Source organism: Passer domesticus, chromosome 4, assembly GCF_036417665.1.
Source record: "Passer domesticus isolate bPasDom1 chromosome 4, bPasDom1.hap1, whole genome shotgun sequence".
Lineage (NCBI taxonomy): Eukaryota > Metazoa > Chordata > Aves > Passeriformes > Passeridae > Passer > Passer domesticus.
This window is the reverse complement of record NC_087477.1, coordinates 2120738-2142308: the sequence shown is the minus strand read 5'-3', so window position 1 is coordinate 2142308 and position 21571 is coordinate 2120738. Positions and strand designations below refer to the sequence as shown.

The following is a 21571-nucleotide window of genomic DNA, read 5'->3' as shown; positions in this document are numbered from 1 at the left end:
GGGGTATCAAGTGGATCAGCTGGCCACGAATCCCCCCCCACTTCTAGGCCATTCCCACTGACTAAGAAGATACCTTTGGGCAACTCAAAAGATTTCAAGAGATTTTCTAATGCTCTCCCAAAAAGATTGGGTGACTCCGTGAAACCTTGCGGTAGCACTATCCACCCAAGCTGTTCCCTTCTACCTGTATCCGGATCTTCCCACTCAAAGGCAAAATAGTCTCTACTGCCCTCATCCAAAGGGCAAGTCCAAAAGGCATCTTTCAAATCCACTACACCGTACCAGGTGTAATTAGGGGGCAATTGACTCAACAAAGGATATGGGTTAGCAACTATGGGAAAATGAGGAATAGTTCTTTGATTTATTGCCCTTAAATCTTGAACCAGTCTGTAGCTCCCGTCAGATTTCTTTACCGGTAAAATGGGAGTATTATGGGGTGGCATGCAAGGTTCTAATATTCCTTGCCGTATTAAATTTTCAGTTACTTGTTTTAATCCCCTCCGAAAATTGGGAAAATTGACATTGTGAGGCTGGCTGAAGAACATCCTGTTGATGTGGTGCTGACCCTCCTGCGCTGTGCCCCAACGTGTGACAGGTACGGGGCCCACGTGCCTTGAGAGCTCAGGGCTCACCAGCCTTTAGGGCCCGTGGCCCATCACAGCCCGTCCAATGGGCTCTGCCAGACAGGCAGAGAGCTCCAGGACCCTCGGGCCCCTCTCTTTGCCCAGCCTGCTGCCAATGCTCCCTCCCTGCCCCTCAGGGCACCGGGGCTCTGTCACCTGTGCCCCCACAGCTGCACAGGGCATGGTACTGTGACTGAGACACCCCTGACACAGAGCCCTGATCCCACAGAGCTGCTGCAATGATGTGGAGAGCCATTGCTTCATCAAGACTAACAATGGAGAAAGTGCTGCCAACACTGGTCCGTGTAATGGAGGATTGGCCTCTGAGCAAAATGTGCACCTCCGATGGGGACAATCAGGATGTTTTTGCCCTGGCTGTGAGTTTCTGGAACTGGTCTCTTCTCAGCCCCCGGATGCCTCTCCAGCAGCTCTCCATACTCTCCCTGCCTCAGTCACTGGGCTGAAACCTGGGCTAGGGCCAGGCTCAGGGGCCACCAGGCCCACTGCTCCCCCTGCATCTGCCCCTGGGCCCTGCCCCAAGGACACCTCGGCATTGAGCTCCGTTTTGGGCTGCTTCTCTTGCAGGCAACTCTGGTGATCTGGGTGATTGTCCAGGTGCCTCTGTACCATGAGACAAGGATTCATTCTTTCTACCCTCTGTTTACGGCTCTGCTCTTCCACGTTGTCATCACCACACAGCAGATGCCACCAGAGGAAGTTGAAAACTTCTGGAGAGCATGCCAGGAGGAAAATCGCCTTCCCTGCAGGCCCAACAGGTCCCAGTCCTCCTGTCCTTCCCATGCCCTTGTGGCCAGTGCCAGTGCTCCCAGTGTGACCTGGGCTTTGCTCTGCACACAGGTTTGCAGTGCAGGCCATGAAGGCTCTGCTCTACCGACTGCAGTGTGACCAGGAGGTGATGGATATGGAGCGTAAGTGTGGCTGGGACACGCTGCTGACTGCTCACACCCAGCACTATGCCGTGGGTCTGCTGGCCAGGTGAGACCCCCTTCTCCTCCACACTGCCCTCAGCATTTCTGCCCTGTGCCCGGGTGCCCCACACAGTCCCTGTGGTCAGGGGCCAGAGGGCCTTGACGCCGAGGGACGGCCAAGGAGACTGGAAAAGGCTGGGAGAGGAGGGTGCCCCAAAGGGGCCACCTCCCACAGCGCTCACATCCCCTCCAGGGATGCTGGGGAAAGACCAGACCTCCGTGAGTCAGTCCTGGCAGAGGTTTGGTCCCCCCACCTCAGGCTCTTGGTGCCTTTTTCCCCCTTCCAGGGAGATGCGCCATGTCTTGACCTCCATGTGTTCCCATGTCGCATACCGCCTTCTCCTCGTGCTCAGCTGTGAAAAGCCAAGGTGGGATCTGCCCTTCCTGGCATTCCTTGTGGAGGTGAGCCTGGTGGCCAGCACTGCATCGCTGAGCTGCCTCCCAGCTCTCTGCCCACTTGTAGCCACAGCTGCCTGGGACGGTGCCCATGCCCTGTGCTGCTGCCTGGGCCCAGCCCTGTGCGGTTCTGGGCTGCTGCTGGCCGGGTCCCCCATCACTGCCTGTGCCTTTCAGGTCCTCGAGTGCCTGGACTTGAGTAAATGTGCTCACACTGTCCTGAAGATCATGTCAAGTTGCCTGCACAGCAAGTGCAGGGAGAGGCGTCGCCTGGCACTCAGAGGCCTCGTGGTGCTCAGCAAGGATCCCTCAATGGTGAGAAGGGGCAGCGGCTGAAGCTGCGCTGGGGAAAGCAGCCCCATGGGCTGGCAGGGCTTCAGCAGCTGAGGCAGCTGCTCCCAGCTCTCCTGCCTCACCTGCCCCAGTGCTTTGGGTCAGGCCTTTGGCCTGTGGGCCCTGCAGCAGCAGGCTGGGGTCGCAGTGCCCGGGCGCTGTTGGCGGTGCAGCCGTCCATGGCCTCCCAGCTCAGCCTTGTGTTCCACACAGGCCAGACCTATACGCAGCGTGTCTCGAAGACTTCTGGAGCTGCTGGGTGATGCAGATGGACAGGTGGTCAGCATGTCCCTCTCTCTGTTGAAGAAGATGCTCCAGAAAAAACATCTCATGATATCCAGCACTTCTGCCCCAAAGCTAGCTGAGGCACTCCTGCCACTCTTTGACCGTGTAAGGCTCTGTGGCCCCAGCCATGGGCACTGGCCGCTGGCCAGAAATTTTGTGCTCTCTGGATATTCAGGCCTTTGCCCAGGAGTACTGCATATGTGATGCTTAGGCCTTTTTCTCCTTTCCTCCAGGACAACAGCCATCTGCAGCTGCTCTCCATTTCCCTCTTCTGCAAGGTGATGGAATTGGTAGTGGAAGAGGGTAAAAAGCCCCTGAAGAGAATTGTGAGCCAGAGCCTGCTCCCACTCTTCTTGCACTGCCATGAGGAGAACCAGCGTGTGGCAGAGGTGAGGTTTTGTGTGATGCTGGTGGATCTCTGGCAGGGGGCTCGGCTGCCTCCTGCCCGGTGCCTGGTGGGCTGCAGCCTCCTCCAGGCCCTGGCACAGGGATGTGAGTCCGGTGCCCTGGGCTGTGGGGCCATCTCTGGCTCTCTGCTGCTCTCCAGGCCTCTATGAAAACGCTGTATTGTGCGGCTGGCTTCTTGGAGAAGACGGATCTCCAGAGGGTTCTGAAGATAGAGCAGCCATTGAAAATTGATGAGTGCCTGGTAAGGAGGGCCTGGAAGCCCCAGGCTCAGCCTGGAGAAGGCCCCTGAGCGCGGTGCTCAGTGTGCGGGGCTGGCAGCTGTGCCCCTGCCCGCTGCTGCACCCAGAGGCCGCGCGGGCTCTTCTCCAGGCTGCTGTGGGCCCGAGCCGGGTGCCCATGGAGCCCCGGCGCGGCGGGGCTGCGGGGCGGCCCCGCGGCTCCCCGGGCAGCAGCCGGCCCTCTGCCCCCTGCGGAGCCCGGCGCCAGCGGCTGCTGGCCGCGCCTCAGGGCTGTGCGGGCAGGGGAGGCCGGGGCTGGGCGCAGGGAGCGCCCGCCACAGGGGCTGAGCCCGCGCCGAGCCTTCCCTGCTGCCGCTCTCTGCAGCTGCTAGAGGACAGGAGACAAGCGAGCGAGCGCATGCAATGGGCCCTGCGGTTCCTGGATAGCCCACAGGAGTCCCTGCGAGAGGCGGCCTTCAGGATCATCGGTGAGCCCCGAGGCCGGGCTCCCTCCCCGGCCCGCCGCAGCTCGGCCCCAGCCCCGCCCGCTGCCCCGGCAGCGCCATCCGGGCCCGGCGCCGTGGAGCCCCGCCTGGCCCGGGCGCTGCTGCCGCCCTCTGGCAGCCGTGCCCTTGGGCGGCAGCGTGCGGCAAGGGCCCGGGCTGAGCCCTGCCGGGCCAGCAGGGCGTGTGGCCGCAGCGCTGGCAGCGCCGCTGGCAGGGAGCTGTGCCGCTGCCGCCGTGACAGGCTCTGTGTTCACAGGGATGGCTGCGCGCTACCTGTCGAGGAAGAGGGAAGAGCTCCAGTTCCACAGTCAGGGTGAGTGAGGGCAGCGGGCTGGTAGCGGGGCTGCCAGGGAGAGCTGCAATGCCCGGGCAGGGAGCTGCCATCCCTGTCCCGGCTGCGGTGGGCTTCGCTCCTTGTGTGCATGAGGGATGGCGTGGCCAGGGCACACAGAGCGATTGCAGGGACACTGCTGGGGGGATTCGTGGCCAGCGTCTTGTGGCTGATCCCGTGGGCCCCTCCTCTCTTCTGGCCGATAGAAGAGCTGAGTGGGACACCCTTGATGTAGTGGTTTTGCTTTGCCAATTTAGGATTTCCTGGCCAATGTGCCAGTTGCTGTGGTGGGTTCAGTTCTGGTTAATCAGCAGTTCGCTCACCAGAATGTATTTACTCATTTCCCCTTTGAGATAGAATTAAGAGAAAGCCAAAGCAGGCTCGAGCCTTTAAAAGGGTATGAAGAACAATTTAAGAGTAACTAAAAGAAAGAGTAATAAGAGTCAGAAGAAAACCTTCGGAACACTTCTCCTCCCCCTACAACCTTTTCTTTCCCACTGACAATGTAAAGAGACCAAACCAAAATGTTGAGTCAGTTTACTACCTCTGCAATAGTCTTTTGTCTCTTTGCTTAAGGAGAGAAGTCCCTCTTATTAATGTTATGGAGACTTCTCCATAAGAAAACAGTTCTCTCCTGGCTCTCAATTTCCATGAATAGCAGCCACCCAGGGAAATGTGCAATGCTGAAATCAGTCCCATTTTCCACAAGCTTTTCCCACAGCTGGGTTTATGTGGCATGTCAACTTATGGGCTACTGTTTTAAAGATGAGCTGTTCAAAAGCAAAGTTCTTGTTCTCTAAAATCATCTTCATCTCTAGCAAGAGAGATCTTCTGTTCCTGGGGACACAGGATCTTCATCACTCTTCTCTCTGTCTCTGTTGAAACTTCTCCAAGAATCACAGCTACTTTAACATCTGCTGACTTTAGCATGGAGGTCTTTGCTCAATACCTACCATTTGAACACTTTCATCCCCCCATACCTTCATGCATTATAGGGAAAAAAGTATCATTCTCCATATACAGGAGAATTACAAGAGAATTTTGGCCTAAAACTAAAGGCATCTCCTCATCTTTCCCATCTAGGGCTTGACTTCTTCTTCACGGACCTCAGCCAGGCCTTGGCTGGGCCAGCAGTGTTACCTCTTTGTCGGCCAGAAGGGAAAAGAGAAAGTTCCCTGAGTTTCTTTTGTTTTTAAGATGTGTTTTTCACAGAGGCTTTTGTGTACAGCTTTCCAGATTATCAATTCCCAACGGCAGCCATTGATTGGTTTCCTAGCAGACACGGAGGAAGCTGCCAGCAGCTTCACCCAAAACATGACGTCTGGGGTGCACAAAGCAGCACACCTTGGCAGGAGGGTCTCCTAGGATTCATGCAGATGTGGGTGCTGACTGTGGCTCTCTTCTTTGTTCCAGCCATTTCAGTCCCAAGGAAAGACACTAGTCTGTCCCACTGAAACCTGAATATTCACGCCCGGTTTGCCAGAAGAGCTGAAGAATTAGGTCCATCTTCAGGATGCGGTGAACCAGTGTCCCAAGAACAGCACCAGGAGACACTGAACAGGACACCATCTCCCATTGCCGCTGGAGCTCCAGGCACAGCTGATGATTGGTACAGCTGAGCCTGTGGGAAGCTCACATGGCTTCTGGCCCTTCCCTTCCTGTAGATACCTCCCTCCCTCCAGCCCTCAGACACTGCCCATTCCCTCTTCCCCTCCCATATCACCCCTTGTTTTTGGATTTCATTAATAAACGGTTTGGCTTCTTCACTTTGCCTGCATCCCTGTGGAGCTGCAGCAGAACAAATCCGGGGCCCTGGGACACACAGGCCCCTGCTGCCGTTCTCTGCCACGCCGTGTTTTGTGCACAGGAACGAGGGCAGCTCAGGCTGGCATGGTCCCTGTGCTGAAGCTGCAGTTCCACAACCCTGTGCAGTTACAGATCTTGCTGAGCACACGAAAGGCCAGCAGTGGCACAAGGAGCCTGTGTGTCAGGAGCCACGTCGTGTCTAAGGCCCTGCCACATTTGATCCGCTGCTGTGCACGTCAGCAAGACAATGAGGAACAGACAGTGAAGGAAACCTTATGGATGAACTGGTGGGAATGTGACCCTTGAGAGAAACAATGGATTGGTCAATTGATGGGAAGTTAACCTGTGAAAGTGGAACAGCACACAGTGGAGCTGTGTTTGGCATGGAGGTGGCATCACAAGCCATTGCGGCCTCTTCTCACGCGCTGACCAAGCATGAGATGACGTTATAACAGGAAAAACTCCACTCCAGAGGAGGAGATGTCAGGCCTGGTTGTGGGGTGGAGGGATGAGAGGGACAACATGCATGTCCTTCTGATGGAGGGGATGCCCTGAATGTGGGCGGCCTGCCTGCCCCTCCCAATGAAGCACCATGCTGCATCTCCTGCTCAGTGGCTTTTCACCATTCCAGGGGTTGGTACATATTCTTTGCAAGAGCAGCTGATCAAACAAAACTGGATTTCCAATCACAAGTACAATTAAGTCTTTCTGCATGGGAATCCTCCAGAACCTGTAACACCCCTGATTTTAGAAGAGCCAATCTGAGGATGCTCTGAACCCAGCTGAGAGGGATTCCATGGCAGGCATCCATGGAGAGCACAGGGGCTGGGAATGCTGGAAGTTTTCAAGAATAGCATCCTGAAAGCACGGCAGGGCTCCATCTGTGCACAGCATCATCAGGAAGAGGGCAGAACTGATGGAGAAGGAAGACTCGCTCACCATATGATGATCGACAAGTCTCGTCTTTATTCCCGAATCACCAATTATTATACACCTTTTAATTAGCTCATGCATAGTGCAAAATCCCAGCTCACCATTGGCTAATTAGTTATCAGCTATCTATGTGCTGTTTTGGTATAACTACTTACTACTTTCCCAGGCTGTTTGGCTTTACCACCTGTGTCTGTGCATTTCTTCATCCGTGGGCCAAGGACACAGTTTAATTGGAATGGCAACTCCCCTCATTCTCTATCTCAGTCAAATTAATCTCACAGTGACCTTTAGCTCGGAGCTAGCTTGTTACAAAGCTCCCAACATTTCCCCCGTTTTCTTTTTGGGCCAGAAGTGTTGTTTTCCAAGCCCTTCCCATCATCTGACTCACTATTCTTTGTACGCAATTAAGCAAGCATGGTAATACAAGCATTAGCAATACTATTACACCTAATATCCCTATAGCATACATTGCTGCTCTATTCTGCAATACTGCATGATTTACACTTTGTACATCTTGAGACAGCATGTCCAATATCTGTCTGTCTTCTTTGCTTGTTGAATGGTCAACGTTTCTCTTGCTCTTGATAGAGTTACACATTCTTCATTGAAATCCATCTGGACTTTGCACCTGTTAAAACACAAACAAATCCCACGTCCCTGCAGGACTGAAGAATCTTCTCAAAATCCTGGAGGTGAAGAATGGGTCCTGGTTTCATTTTGCAATGTTACATAGAGAAATGTTAAGATAAGAGTAATTAGGAATCAATTTAGATAATACACACAATCAACAACATATACAAGATCAGAAAATTACTAAGCACTACAACACTGAACTTTTATCCCAGAGTCTGCGACAGCTGATAAACCTTAAAATGACAGAGAATTGGAGAAATCATGTCCGGATTCATGTTTCCCCCAACTCCTTCTGAAAATAGCTCAGCTATCATAGATGGTCAAATCGCCAAGTCAAAAGAACTTGAATACTTTTTGATGCAGAAAACATCTGGGTTGATTGTCAGTCACTCCATCCAAATAGAGCTAGAGCTTGGCCAGAGCCCAAAATCTAATTGGTGAGTGTCACTTAACACATTTTTTAAACAGGACTTTTTAAAAACAACTGTTATAAACAAGAAACCTTAGGGTTACAAACTAATCAAACTATCAAACAATTGAATCTTTCTGAAGTTTCTGTCAAGACAGAGATTTTCCAAACACAGCAAACTTCTTGAATTCTCTGCTGGAGTATTCCTGTAATAATAATTAAAAGAACCACAAAACTGGCAATTTGGATAAAAACTTTCAGAAACATCTAAATAGTTAGGAAATAAAAGACAGGATCTTGAAGAGACACGTGTCTTGCAGGTGATCACACAAAAAAAATAGAAAAACACATGAAAGCTGGCTGTAAATACTACAACAATACCTTAATAATAATTCTTATCACAAAAATCAGAGAATTCACATAATGTAATCAATTTATCAACAGCAAGTGTTCAAGGAAGTTAAGACAACCCCTTTTCTAAGCATTCATGTAATATTAACAACAATCACTATCAGCATTACTTATAAAAACTAAAAATAACAAAGGTTATAAACTTAATATAAATAATTCTTAAAACTTTGAATCATTGGGGAATCGACTGATGACCCCATAACAGGGTCTGATTGACCTTTTCCAAATGCTCTGTCTTCCAAGACACCTTGGGTAATTGAATCCTTACTAATACTTTCATCTTTACATGACATTTTGTTTCCCTGGGAATAATTTTTTACAATAAAAGCAGTTCCTCTGGCATTTTGTTACACTGAGATTTCTTACTGATTGACAACAATCATTAACTGAAGGATAACAGGCTGGTAAAGCTGGACAGTTTGCATAGATATTTAAAAACAAAACTGAGAAAGATGACAGATAATTTTAAACACAAATAATTTCACTTAAAATAAGGACAGTACAAAAACAATTAGCACATTTACATCCATTTATCTAATGCCATCTCTTAATGAATAGAAGAGAGCAAAGACCATAAAGACTATAGTATACAGAAATATTACAGTTTAAATCTTCTCACATGTAGTCCAAACAGAAACTAGGAAGTTTACTTAGACTCTGCCCGCCTAAAAGGTTGCTCCCGCCTCAGGCAAGGGAAAGGCAATGAAGTCATCAAACTTAAAGCTATCAAACCCAAATACTCAATCACTTTTAGAAAAGCAAACACATTTACAAAAAAACCTGGGAAACTAACTGTAAAGCCTGTGGAACAGTTGGGTGAAATGCCCCATATAACATCTGCTGCATGATGAAGCACTGTGTGAATTTGCAGAAGTTTTCCATCCTGATCTTGAAGAAAATTCCTGACCTGTTTTTTCTCAGACACTTGTTTGAATTGCTGCGATGGGCTGGCTGCTGTGGTTGCCAGGCAGCTGTGACAGGGTGGTGCCCTGAGGAATGTCTGCCCACGCCCGTCCCCCCCTGCTTGGGCACAGCTTCAGCCTGCGCCACCTCGGGGGTGCGGAAAGGAACGCCCTCGCCCAGACCCGCGCAGCTGTGATCTCCTTTGGGCTCCGCTCTGCCTGGATTTCCGCTCGGGCTGGTTCCCCCTGGCTCTGCGCCAACACCCGCAGCCTGCGGGAGCATGTCCCACACCACTGGTGCTTTTGTGCGGTTGCAAAAAGTGAAAAAGCCCTCCCAGCTCCAGCTTTCGGGTTTCGCGTTACTGGTGCGCGTCCGCCGCCGCTACCACCGGCACTGCGCTTGACGCTGCCGCGTATTCGGCCCCCACGTCTCGCCTTGGCTGGCCCGGCCCCGGCTGGCACTTCCCTCGCGATCTGTGCTCTTTCCCTACGGACAGCTGCCGTGCGAGTTTTTGTCACCGTGCGTGTCACTGGACCCATGGTGCGCGTAACCGCCGCCAGCACCGAGCATGCCGCCTCCGCAGCGCTCGGTCCGCTCCGCCACTGCACCGCTGGGACCGCCGCCAGCACCGAGCATGCTGCCGCCACCATACGCGTTCTCGCCGCCGCGTCCGCCCCGGGCTCTCCCGCGGCCCCTGTCGCTTTCCTGGTCCCGAACTTACGCCACTCTGTTAATTCATGTACTATATAAGGATTTTGAGAAACTCCTTGTGCATACTCGTAAGCTAACAACTGTGGGAGCTCTTTCTGCAAGTCTATGTCCTTAATCTGCTGCTTTTTTAAAAAGCAAGTAAATAAATCATATGCTGCTTGCCTTTCCATTTCTAATCAGCGCTGTTGCAAGGCTTTCAGACTCCGGAAGCACGTAGGCTGGGACTATCTATATAGCTCCCAGGGCCGCGACCTCGCAGTGGTTCGTTTGCCGTCCCCCCCCTTGCTTCAGAGGGACCCGCTCTTACTTCCCGATCCGTGGCAGCCGTGTCCGTCCGTAGTCGTCTTACGGGTTCACGTCGGGGTCAGCCATTTGATGGAGAAGGAAGACTCGTTCACCAGATGATGATCTACAAGTCTCGTCTTTATTCCCGAATCACCAATTATTATACACCCTTTAATTAGCTCATGCATAGTGCAAAATCCAGCTCACCATTGGCTAATTAGTTATCAGCTATCTACGTGCTGTTTTGGTGTAACTATCACTACTTTTCCCAAGCTGTTTTGCTTTACCACCTGTTTCTGTGCATTTCTTGATCTGTGGGCCAAGGACACAGTTTAATTGGAATGGCAACTCCCCTCATTCTCTATCTCGGTCAAATTAATCTCACTGTGACCTTTAGCTCGGAGCTAGCTTGTTACAAAGCTCCCAACAACTATTGATATTGCCAATGCATTTTTCTCCACTCCGCTGGCAGCAGAATGCAGGCCACAGTTTGCCTTCACCTGGAGAAGCTCCAAAACATCTGCACTATATTGATGACATCATTGTATGGGGGAAGACAGCAGCAGAAGTGTTTGAGAAAGGAGAGAAAATCATCCAGATTCTCCTGAAAGCCGGCTTTGCCATCAAGAAGAGCAAAGTCAAGGGACCTGCTCAAGAAATCCAGTTTCTGGGAGTGAAGTGGCAAGACGGACGACGTCAGATTCCCACTGATGTCATCAACAAGATCACAGCAATGTCTCCACCATCCAACAAGAAGGAAACACAAGCTTTCCTAGGTGCCATAGGTTTTTGGAGAATGCACATTCCTGAGTACAGTCAGTTCGTGAGCCCTCTCTATCTAGTCACCCGTAAGAAGAACGTTTTTCGCTGGAGCCCTGAGCAGCAAGAAGCCTTCATCCAGATTAAGCAGGAAATCGCTCATGCGGTAGCCCTTGGCCCAGTCAGGACAGGACCAGATGTGAAGAATGTGCTCTACTCTGCAGCTGGGAACCATGGTTTGTCCTGGAGCCTGTGGCAGAAGGCGCCTGGGGAGACTCGAGGCTAACCACTAAGATTTTGGAGTAGACGCTACAGAGGGTCTGAAGCCAAACATATTCCAACAGAGAAGGAAATTTTAGCAGCCTATGAAGGAGTCCAAGCTGCCTCAGAGGTAATAGGCACCGAAGCACAACTCCTCCTGGCACCCCGACTACAAGTACTGGGGTGGATGTTCAAAGCAAAGGTTCCATCTACCCACCATGCCACCAGTGCTACATGGAGTAAGTGGATTGCTCTCGTAACACAGCACGCCCGTATTGGAAAGCTGAATTGCCCTGGGATTCTGGAAATAATTACAAACTGGCCAGAAGGTGAAAACTTCAGTCTCACTGATGAAGAGGAACAAGAAGTGACACGTGCTGAAGAAGCTCCACCATATAACCAACTGCCAGGGGAAGAAACACGCTATGCTCTTTTTACTGATGGTTCCTGTCGCATGGTAGGAATGAATCGGAAGTGGAAAGCAGCTGTATGGAGCCCCACACGACAGGTTGCAGAGGCCACTGAAGGAGAAGGTGGATCAAGCCAACTTGCTGACCTCAAAGCTGTTCAACTGGCCCTGGACATTGCTGAAAGAGAGAGGTGGCCAAAGCTCTACCTCTACACTGATTCATGGATGGCAGCCAATGCTCTGTGGGGATGGCTGGAGAGGTGGAAAGTGGCTAATTGGCAGCGTAGAGGAAAACCAATTTGGGCTGTTGAAGAGTGGAAAGACATCGCTACCAGGGTAGGGAGGCTACCTGTGAAGGTCCGCCATGTAGATGCCCATGTCCCCAAGAGTAGAGCCAATGAGGAGCACAAAAACAATGAGCAGGTAGACCAGGCTGCAAAGATAGGCGTGTCCAAGATAGACCTAGATTGGGAGCACAAGGGAGAGTTATTCCTAGCTCGATGGGCCCATGATGCCTCAGGTCATCAGGGTAGAGATGCCACCTATAAGTGGGCACGAGACCGAGGGGTGGATTTAACCATGGACAGTATTTCTCAGGTTATCCACGACTGTGAGACGTGTGCTGCCATCAAACAGGCCAAGAGGGTGAAGCCCCTATGGTATGGTGGGCGGTGGTCCAAGTACAAGTATGGCGAGGCCTGGCAGATTGACTACATCACACTGCCCCAGACACGCCAAGGCAAGCACTATGTGCTCACAATGGTAGAAGCCACCACAGGGTGGTTGGAGACCTACCCTGTGCCTCATGCTACTGCCCAGAACACCATCCTGCGCCTGGAAAAGCAAGTCCTGTGGAGACATGGTACCCCTGAGAGGATTGAGTCAGACAACGGGACTCATTTCAAGAACAGCCTTATCAGCACCTGGGCCAAAGAACATGGCATTGAGTGGGTGTACCATATCCCCTACCATGCACCAGCTGCAGGCAAAGTGGAAAGGTACAATGGGCTGCTAAAAAGCACCTTAAAAGCCTTAGGTGGGGGATCTTTCAAAAATTGGGAGCAGCATTTGGCAAAGACCACCTGGTTAGTTAATACCCGAGGTTCTACTAACCGAGTGGGCCCTGCCCAATCTGAGCCTTTGCATAGAGTAGATGGAGACAAAGTCCCAGTGGTACATGTCAGGGGTTTGTTAGGGAAGACAGTCTGGATCAATCCTGCCTCGAGTACAGACAAACCCATTTGCGAGGTTGTTTTTGCTCAGGGACCAGGTTGCACGTGGTGGATAATGCAAAAAGATGGAAGAACACGATGTGTACCTCAGGGAGATCTGATTGTTGGGTGAGAACCATGTATAAATATCACTGTTTCCTGAATGTTACTACCATTGTCTGTGTATAGCTGTATATTAGATGTATAATATATGTGTTTGCAGAGTAAGAATATATATTAGTTTTAGTAGTAAGCTGACGATATGGGGATAAGGGGTGGAATGTCCTGGGTTGACTCTATGATGCTTTTATCCCCAATCGTCCTGTTCTATTTATACTGAATAATAATTTTTACACCTTTAAGACTCTCTTCCAGACAGTGAGGAGGGGAGGGAAGAAGCGCACAGTTTGTTTTCAGACTGCTCTCAGTCCTCCACATTCCTGCTCCTGGACTGTGTTGTCTGCGGATGGACAGACAGCCGGACAGAGCTCCTTTTTCCCTTTTTCTTGCTTTTAGTTAGTTTTAGCTAGCTGAGGCAAAGAAGTTCCCTGGAATGTGATTTTTTCCTTTTTCCTTGGACCTGTTCACGCCTGCTCTGCACTGAACACCCAGAAGAGCACCGGCAGCTCCACCTGTGGCCCCCCTGACCGGGCCTGGGCAGCAGCATTTCCAGCACCAGAGAGACTGATCAAAGACTGAGTGACCCGAGCTGCAACCCAGGGAGGGGACTGTTCTGAGTTTGCTTTTTTTTTTGGAGCAGTGAGAAGTTTTATTATTTAATATTGTTTGGTTTCCATTGTTAAATAAAACGGTTTCTTTCCACTTTTCTCCAAGGAGATATTTTCTCCTGAATCGGTTGGAGGGGGGAGGGGCAATTGAATCTGCTTTTGTAGAGAAGCCCCTTTGGGGGTTATCTCCCAAACTTTCCCTAAACCAGGACAAAGTCCAAGGGACAAATTTGTGCCAATGAACTTCACACCTTGAACTAGGAGGATCAATTCTTGTTGTGCTCAGCAGAGTCTGGTTTCCAAAGGAAATCTTGGTCCATGTGGGGCTGAGGCTCCCTCCAGGCTGGCTCCAGCCCCTCAGGGTGCCCAGGAGCAGGGCTTGCCCACAGCCCAGTGCTCCCTCCTTAGCCCTGGGGCTGCCCAGGGAAGAGCCATGGCTGAGGCTCTGCAGGAGCACACAGGCTCAGCCCTGCTCCAACATGGGATCCATGGGCCAGGGCACGCTGGGCTTTGCCCCTACAGCTCCCAAGTGTGTCCAGAGAAACTGCAAGGAGAGGCTCACCTCTGTCAGTGGGACCCCTCTGTGCACAGGGACCCCCACTCCTGGGGAGGCTGTGCCAGGGACCTCCAGCCCTGGCAACCTGGAGCCAGTGGAAAGCACAACTTTGCAAAATGCTGCCTGTGCCTGAAGCAAATGCAAAGAGAACTGGGGTGTGAAAAGTAAAGTTTGTTTATTACAGAAGAACAGTAGCAAAAATACAGAAGATATTTACATTGTAAGAATATGTGTAACAACCACAACAGTCGATAGAACATATATAGAGACGAACCTATCTAAAAAAAAAAAAAAAAAAAAGAAAGAAAACATATTTTCAGAAGACAAAAAGCCCTAAAACCTATATCCTAAAGACAACAACAAAGCCTAAAACATATGTACAAAAGGGTGGCATCTCTCTCCATGATGTCCACTGGTCCTGGAAGAAAAGCAAGTGCCACGGTCACTCCAGTCAGGCACAGAGGGTTCTTGCATGTGCCCCCAGGCTGGCAGACACTGGCACAGCAGCAGGACTCTGCTACCAGAACTGAGCCTGGCTGGGTCTGGGATGGAGCTTGTGCGGAGCAAAGCAGGCACAGGACACAGCTGTGGATGGCCACCAGAATCCAGTGCCCTGGGTACAATGTCCCTGAGCAGGGAGCACCCAGCCCAGCCCCAGCCTGGCAGCAGGAGACCTACTCTGCCTATCCTGCTGCTGGCATTGCTCTTCAGCCCAAGATCACGGCCTCTTCCTCACCTTTTCAATCAATGTCCATGTCCTCAATGGACTCTTCCATATCCACTTCCATCTCCTCTTCCACCTCCACCTCCACCTCCATCTCCTCCTCTCCAGTGCCTTCTCCCTTCATCTCCATGTCCTCCTCTCTATCAATCTCTGTATCCACCTCCATCTCCTCCTCTCCGTCTGGGACAGCCTGCAGAGGCAGCAAAACCTCAGAGTGGGCTCCCTGTCCCACTCCATCCCCACAGAGCTCCAGCCCACCTGGGCAGGGGGGGAGTGTCCACCTCCATGGAATGGCACCATACCTTCCTCAGGACAAATGGGAGCATCCTGCAGGGCTGGATGATGAAATCCAGGCACTCAGGAGCTGTCAGGAATGATCGGGGTATCGGGGGGATAAGAAGAGTGAAAGGCGAGGGCAGGAGCAAGGTGCAGAGCGTGTCAACACAGCGGCCAACGGTTGAGTTGTGCCCTTTGCTGGGCGCTGGAAGTTCCAGCTGGAGCGTGGGCTGTGACATCACAGTTCCCAGGCTCCATCTGAAGTGGACAGTGGAGACCATGGAATGATGGAGTCCCTGAACAGTTGGGCTTGGAAGGGAGCCTGAAGAACAACATCTTGTTCCAAGCTGAGCAGTCTTCCCCCCAGAGCGTGCTGCTCAGAGCCCTGTTGCCAAGGATGGGGCATGCACAGCCTCTGTGCACAGCCTGGGCCAGTGCCCCACCACCCCCAGTGGAAAAGAGCAGCTTCCTTAGATGCAGCTTCCATCAACCCTCTGCAGCTGAAAGCCATCCCCCCTTGTCCTGTCAGCACAGGCCCTGCTGAACACTCTGTCCCCTTCTTTCCTGTGGGAGCCTTCCAGTCCTGCACAGCCACAGGGAGGCCTCCCAGCATCTCCTGTCTCCAGGCTGAGCATCCCCAGCCCCACTTGCCCAGCAGTCAGTCACATCAGGGCCAGTCAAGGCTGAAGGGTAGCAAATAGCATCAGGAACTGAGAGATGCAAGCTTTAGACCCAGGTTTGCCTCTAAATGTACAAAACTAATAACAGTGGATGGGAAGATTGTGGGACACTGGTTCTGTTCTAACTGGTGATTTTTTTTTCTTCTTTTCTGTCATGCTGCCCCAGGTGTTTCTGTTTGAAAGGAAGCTTGGCACAATGTCCATTGTCTTCTCCATTTGTGAAACACCGAGCGGAATCTGGGCAGGCTGATACGCAGAGCAAAACCTGAAAATATCACCCTAGTGATCCTGAGCCTAGGGGATGCAGCTAAACCCAGCCAAAAGGAATTTCTGAAAAGCTGATCCTGGTTTACATTATCTTGAGTTTGGCTTTGCCAACTTCACCAGTCATTTATGAAAAAGCAAGCAAAAAACTCAAGCCAAATCAGACATAAACCCAAACAAACAAACAAACAAACCAACCCATGCAGCAAACCAATCAAACAAATAGATAAAAAAACCCCAAATTAAACCAAAGGAAATGAAGAGTTAGTACTAGTTGTGAGGATAGCACAGCAGGCAAATGGCTGCTTCCCACGGGATCATCATCAAAAGCCACATAGAACAGCTGCTCCAAAATATACCCAAGAGGAGAAAAAGAAAAGGTGATCCATGGCAACTTTGGGGGCAGCTCCACATTCAGGTGAAGGATGAGCACGCAGTGGTACAGATCCAGCATTGCCCACCCTCCAGGCTGCTCTTTGCTCCTGATGAAAGACCCTTGCAGGACTGTGGCCCCTCTCAGTGCAGTGTCACTCACTCCCAGAGCTCTCAGCAGAGCCACTGGCATTTCCAGAGTGACATCCAGGCACAATCCTGCTGTCTGCTGAGCACCTGTGGAAGATCCTGAGCATCTTCACGCCTAGCAGCACAAAACAGCTCAGGATTTCTCTGAAATGCTTTTGAGGAGAGGTTTCCATATCCCCGTGAGATCTGTTCATCCCTCAACACGTCTGACTTGATGTACAATGATGCATTTGGGTTGCTCCCTTCCTCCTGTGTGCCAGTGAGAAACCATCCATGGGAATGGAGGATGTTGTGTGCAGGGCAATGTATTCCTGGCTTGCCACTGTCACTCAGCTGAACATGGTCCTTATCTAAGAAGGACTTCGGAGAAATGGGTAGGAATTTTGGCTCTGAGAGGAGCAGAAAGCATATTTTCTAGACCACATTGCCAGCAGATGCTGTTTCCCTGGCAGAACAGTGATTGCCACTCATCTTCCTGGCAAGAATGTCAAGACCCATTCAGAGATCCCAGGTTCAGCTGGCCTTTGGCTTTGTCTACCTCATTTCACACATCCACTTTTTTCAAGGGCCATTAGAAGAGGCACATGTCTGCCTTGCTACCCAGAAGTGCTGTAGTTATTCCCAGGGGAAAAAAAACAAAAAACAAAAAAACCAAAAAACCAAAACTTGGCTGTCCTGTGGTGTGGTAGAAATCCCATCACAGTTGTGACTCTGTGAGCAAAGACAACCGGTGCTTTTTGGGGCTGTAACAGCTGAGAGTGTGGCAGAGCAGGTTTGATATTCTTTTTAGAGTCCTGACATCATTGCTCCCAAAACAATCTTTCTCTCCTGTCTTCTGTCATCAACTGTGGAACAGAGGAAATGGAAGGGATCAGAGGTTTGTTTAAATTTGGGCTTATTTTTAAGTCTTCAAATAGTGTCAGCTCGATGCGTGATACTTTAGAAATTGGATGAGTAGCACCTATTTCATCCCAGCGAGAGGTGGGATTGAAGACTTCCAACAACAGAAACACTGGATGTGCAAGAGCTCAGTTTTCCACCCCTCACACAAGTAACTTGCTGTACTATTTTCAGCATCCTCAGCCAGATCGATTAAAATACTGCTCCAAACAACAACAGAATGAAAATCTTCCACCAAATGGGGAAAAGGAAGAAAAGTGGGCCGCAGCCCTTTCTTCAGAGCTTGTGTTGATTTTGCCAAGTCAGATGCAAACAAGGTTTGCCATATTTCTTTCCTAGAAAAATGCAGCTATTGAATAGAAATCTACCTCTGAGGCTGCTAAGTTGAGTGCGATTTTAGACCTGGGAGGAGCAAAACAGGTTCCAGAGAAGCTGTGGCTGTGTCACCCTTGGAAGTGTTCAGGGCCAGGTTGGATGGGGCTTGGAGCAACCTTATTAGCGGAAGGTGTCCTGAGTCTGGTGAGTCCCTGAAAAGAAACTTTTGGTTTTCCTGAAATGCTGCCTTTGTAAGGGGAGGTCACAACTACCCCACCTAATTTGAAATGCCCTGAGCAGAACCCAACTGTTTTTTCTCACAGGTGAGGAGGGATTTTCACTTGTATTTTATGGAAGATTTTGACAGGGCAGAGCAAGAGCAGCTGAATGGGTTTGACAGGCAAAGAGGGCCAGTGTGGCAGCAGCTTAATTCCATGGAGCTTTTCCTTCTGTGATCCCATACAACCTGAGGCACTCTGGGGCTCTTGAACCTGGCAGCTGGGCAAGTTAATCATTGGAACAAGTGATAAATTAAGCTGCTCCACTCTCTTGAGCATGGGTGTGATGAGCCTTAAGTAAACCTGTGAGCACTTGTCAGGATGGGAGCTTGTTCTTTGCCAGGGAGGAGGGAGAAAATATTGCTTGGAGTAAATAAAGCAACTCTGCTTCCCCTGGAAGAGGAAAAGAAGGAATTAAATATGTGAATGCTGCATGGAGTCATTTGCACAAGGCTATATCTTGTCTGCTATGCAGGAATGTTCTCAATAAACCAGGCTTCTCCTGACCATTATTTTTCTGGGTTTCCACCACATGATACAAGAGACTCTCAATAGACCCCTGTCTCCCCACCCCCAGCGCCGCGTCCTCCCCCAGAGGGTGTTCCACGAGATCGACCCCAGAGCCTGACACGGGGACGGGGGGCCGAGGCCCTGGGGGGTGGGACAGGGGGACAGGGACCCCCCCGGCAGCGTCCCTGTGTCCCCCAGGGCCAGAGCCTGGGCCAGGGCTCCTTCACCCTGTTACAAACGAGAGCACTGGAAAACTCCCAGGAAAGATATCAGCAAAAAACATATTTAATATTAAGTGACAGCACCACAAAAATTCCTCAGCAAGAGTCACACTGCTCATGACTGGACACTGCAGGCACACCGAGGAAACAATCCAACAACAAAACCAAACCAAACCCAGGCAATCAAACCATAAATGAGTAACAAATCCTATGGAAAAGGTGGTTTTCAATCCTGTGGAAAAGAACTGTCCCTCTTGGCCAGGTGATCATTGCCAAAATTGAAGTTTCACCTCCAACATTCCCTGTTGTGACAGACTGGAGGAGATTGTTGGCTGGAAACATCTTGTGTGTGGGGGAGGAAGAAGCAGGTCCTGCCTTGCCCTGCCCCAGAACCCCAGCGCTGCCCTGCCCTGGAACCCCAATCCCCCCAGAGCCTCTATCCCAGCCCAGCTGTGGCTGCCAGTCCCTGGCACAGCACAGGCAATGCTCCACAGCCACCTCTGGAGCCCCCGCCCAGCTCCTGAGTGACCAAATGAGCCCAAGTCCCACCTGGGGGAAGGGCCCAGCAAGACCAAGGGGTATTGAAGGCTGACCACAAGGCAAGCACACATCTTGACTCTGCAGCCTCTTGGAATTTCTGTCTGAACGCTGCTGGAATCCAGGAGTTGGTATCTCTGTGTGTGCTTCTTAAATCTTATTTTTCTCTCTTTCTATGTCGACTTCTATTTCTCTCCTCTGGCGAATTTTGATGAACTTAAAGTTTATCAGGCTTAGAGTTTGTCAAGTGGAATGGCCAAGTTAATGCTTCAGAAATGTTTTTTTTTTGTTGATTGAATGTCATATTAAACCTTTTGCCATCGTTTCTCTGATTTTCTAGAGTTGCCAATAAAAGCTGCTTTGAGCTCCTCAAAATCTCTTGTACTGGTATTTCTCCAGTGCCTCCAACTCAGAGGACACAAACAATTGTAATTCCTTTTAAATGTCTCCTTGAGACAGTTGTTTGGGGGATGGGAGTCAGGGCTTGTGTGTCCTGCTTGGCACAGCCCAGGCAGGGCTTTCCCATCCACATTCCACACTCCATTGCCCAGCTGGAGCCGCTGGTGCTTCTGAGTTCTGCTGGCCCAGCCCCAGGGACGCTCTCCTTGTCTGCCCATTCCCCCATGGTCTCTGGGCAGGGATGGCCTCAGTGGGGGCTGCTGACATCCTCAGCAACTTGGAGGCTGCTGCTGGATTTCACTGCTGCAGAGGCTTGTTCAGCCTTCAGCTCTTCAGTGCAGGAATTCAGTGTCCCAGGCCTCATTAACATTCAGAACACGTTAATAAGCCAAGCCTTTGGGAATAATTTGATTTTAGCTTTCAAATCTTGTGTGGTGAATTCAACACATTTCATAAGTGTATTCAAAGTGAATGTATAATTGAATGAATATTTACAAAGAGAGTGAGAAAACATGTTTTAGGTCCTAATTTGTTTTTTCCTGATGATAAATTGATATGTGCAATCTCCAATTGGCACTAAATCCAAGTACCTCCTCATGCAGTTTGAATAGATATGAATAGATATAGCCAACACCCTTCATGGCTGACAATCAATCAGACTCTGTCCCTACCCCACCCCACCATTTACCCCATCCAAGCCCTGGCACTCAGAGCAGCCTTGTGCAAATCTCAGCTCCCTCCAGCCCAGGCTGCACCTGCAGCTTTCAGCTGCTTGGCTCCAACTCCCACCTGCTTTCCTTGGAGAAGGATCTGCCTGAGACACAGAGGGATGTTCATTTCTTGTCAGCCAACAAAGCCAAGGGAAGGCACAGCTCCATCAAATGCAGAAGTCATTCTTCTCCCTGGCTCTGCCCTGGCCCTGATCCCCACAGCCTGTCCTGTTTCCTTCATCCCTGCATTGTCAGGCACTTTCTGGGACAAGGGAGCTCTGCTCTGGCTATGGAGGGAGATCCAAGTGCAGCCACAGGAATGGGAACCACAACTCATCAGGTTTGTGCCCTTTGAGAGACCAGGAACTAGTGAGACTCAGAGGCACAGAAGGGTTTCTCTTGATGGCCAATATAAAAAATGTGAACATGATAAAATTTAAGAAATATCAAACCCCTTCCCTCAGCTCATTGAGACATCCCAGCAACATCTGACATGTCCACCATTCACAAGGGATTGCCATACAGGAAGGATTTTAGACAGAGACTTAAGAAGAGGTGATAGAAAAGATAAAACTACAACTAAGGTGCTGACTAGAGAGGTATTTAAACTTCAGAGAAATTGGGCAAGTCCCTGAAGCTTGAAGCATGAAGCCTGGGATGCACATTGGAATGACCTGAGAACAGCTGCAGGAAATAATCTGGGAGCAAGGGGAAGGACATAGATCCAGCTGCCCTAATGAAGAGATGTCCTTAGACAGGGCCATTGGAACAGGAGAGCTGCAAACACCTGAAGGACGGGGTCATGAAATATTAGACTGAATATTGGTAGCTCATATAGAGGGGAAGATCAAAATTTCTTCTCCTGCCATCAGGAGAAGAATCCATGAGATCCAGGAAATTCCTCTTCCTCCCAGGAAAACTTTGCCATTTTTTCAAAACTCCAATGACCCAGATAAAAAAGATTTGCAAGTATATTATGAAAGTAATAGGTATTAAAACCTGTGCCCCTTTCCAGGCAGACATCAGCTGTGTGCCCATGAACAGGCAGTGCCACTTGTGCCCTGAGGTGCCCAGCTGGGATTGGATCTCTCTGAGAGCACCTGAGGGAGAGCAGAGCACCTTGCAAGCTGC

General features: G+C 50.5%; 1 protein-coding gene and 2 long non-coding RNA genes across 4 annotated transcripts; 2 read left to right on the top strand and 1 right to left on the bottom strand.

The window, feature by feature from the left end:
• The first annotated feature begins 517 nt into the window (after positions 1 to 517).
• Positions 518 to 4079, top strand: LOC135299808 (maestro heat-like repeat-containing protein family member 6). The gene is made up of 11 exons (XM_064419231.1): positions 518 to 595; positions 853 to 1000; positions 1209 to 1399; positions 1482 to 1619; positions 1900 to 2014; positions 2186 to 2323; positions 2555 to 2731; positions 2860 to 3015; positions 3174 to 3275; positions 3638 to 3740; positions 4015 to 4079. The coding sequence occupies exons 2-11, from the start codon at positions 863 to 865 to the stop codon at positions 4077 to 4079; spliced, it is 1323 nt and encodes a 440-aa protein (XP_064275301.1). The 5' UTR covers positions 518 to 595; positions 853 to 862.
• A 2773-nt stretch (positions 4080 to 6852) lies between these two features.
• Positions 6853 to 15282, bottom strand: LOC135298358 (uncharacterized). 2 transcript variants are annotated; one of them, XR_010360347.1, is made up of 3 exons: positions 15131 to 15282; positions 14841 to 15018; positions 6853 to 7456 (listed from the first exon to the last, which is right to left on the bottom strand). It is a non-coding gene; the product is annotated as an uncharacterized LOC135298358 (long non-coding RNA). The 2 variants fall into 2 exon arrangements; XR_010360348.1 differs by lacking the exon at positions 6853 to 7456 and adding an exon at positions 14200 to 14522.
• A 98-nt stretch (positions 15283 to 15380) lies between these two features.
• LOC135298357 (uncharacterized) lies at positions 15381 to 18575 on the top strand. Its single transcript, XR_010360346.1, has 2 exons — positions 15381 to 15840; positions 15951 to 18575. It is a non-coding gene; the product is annotated as an uncharacterized LOC135298357 (long non-coding RNA).
• The last annotated feature ends 2996 nt before the right edge of the window (positions 18576 to 21571 follow it).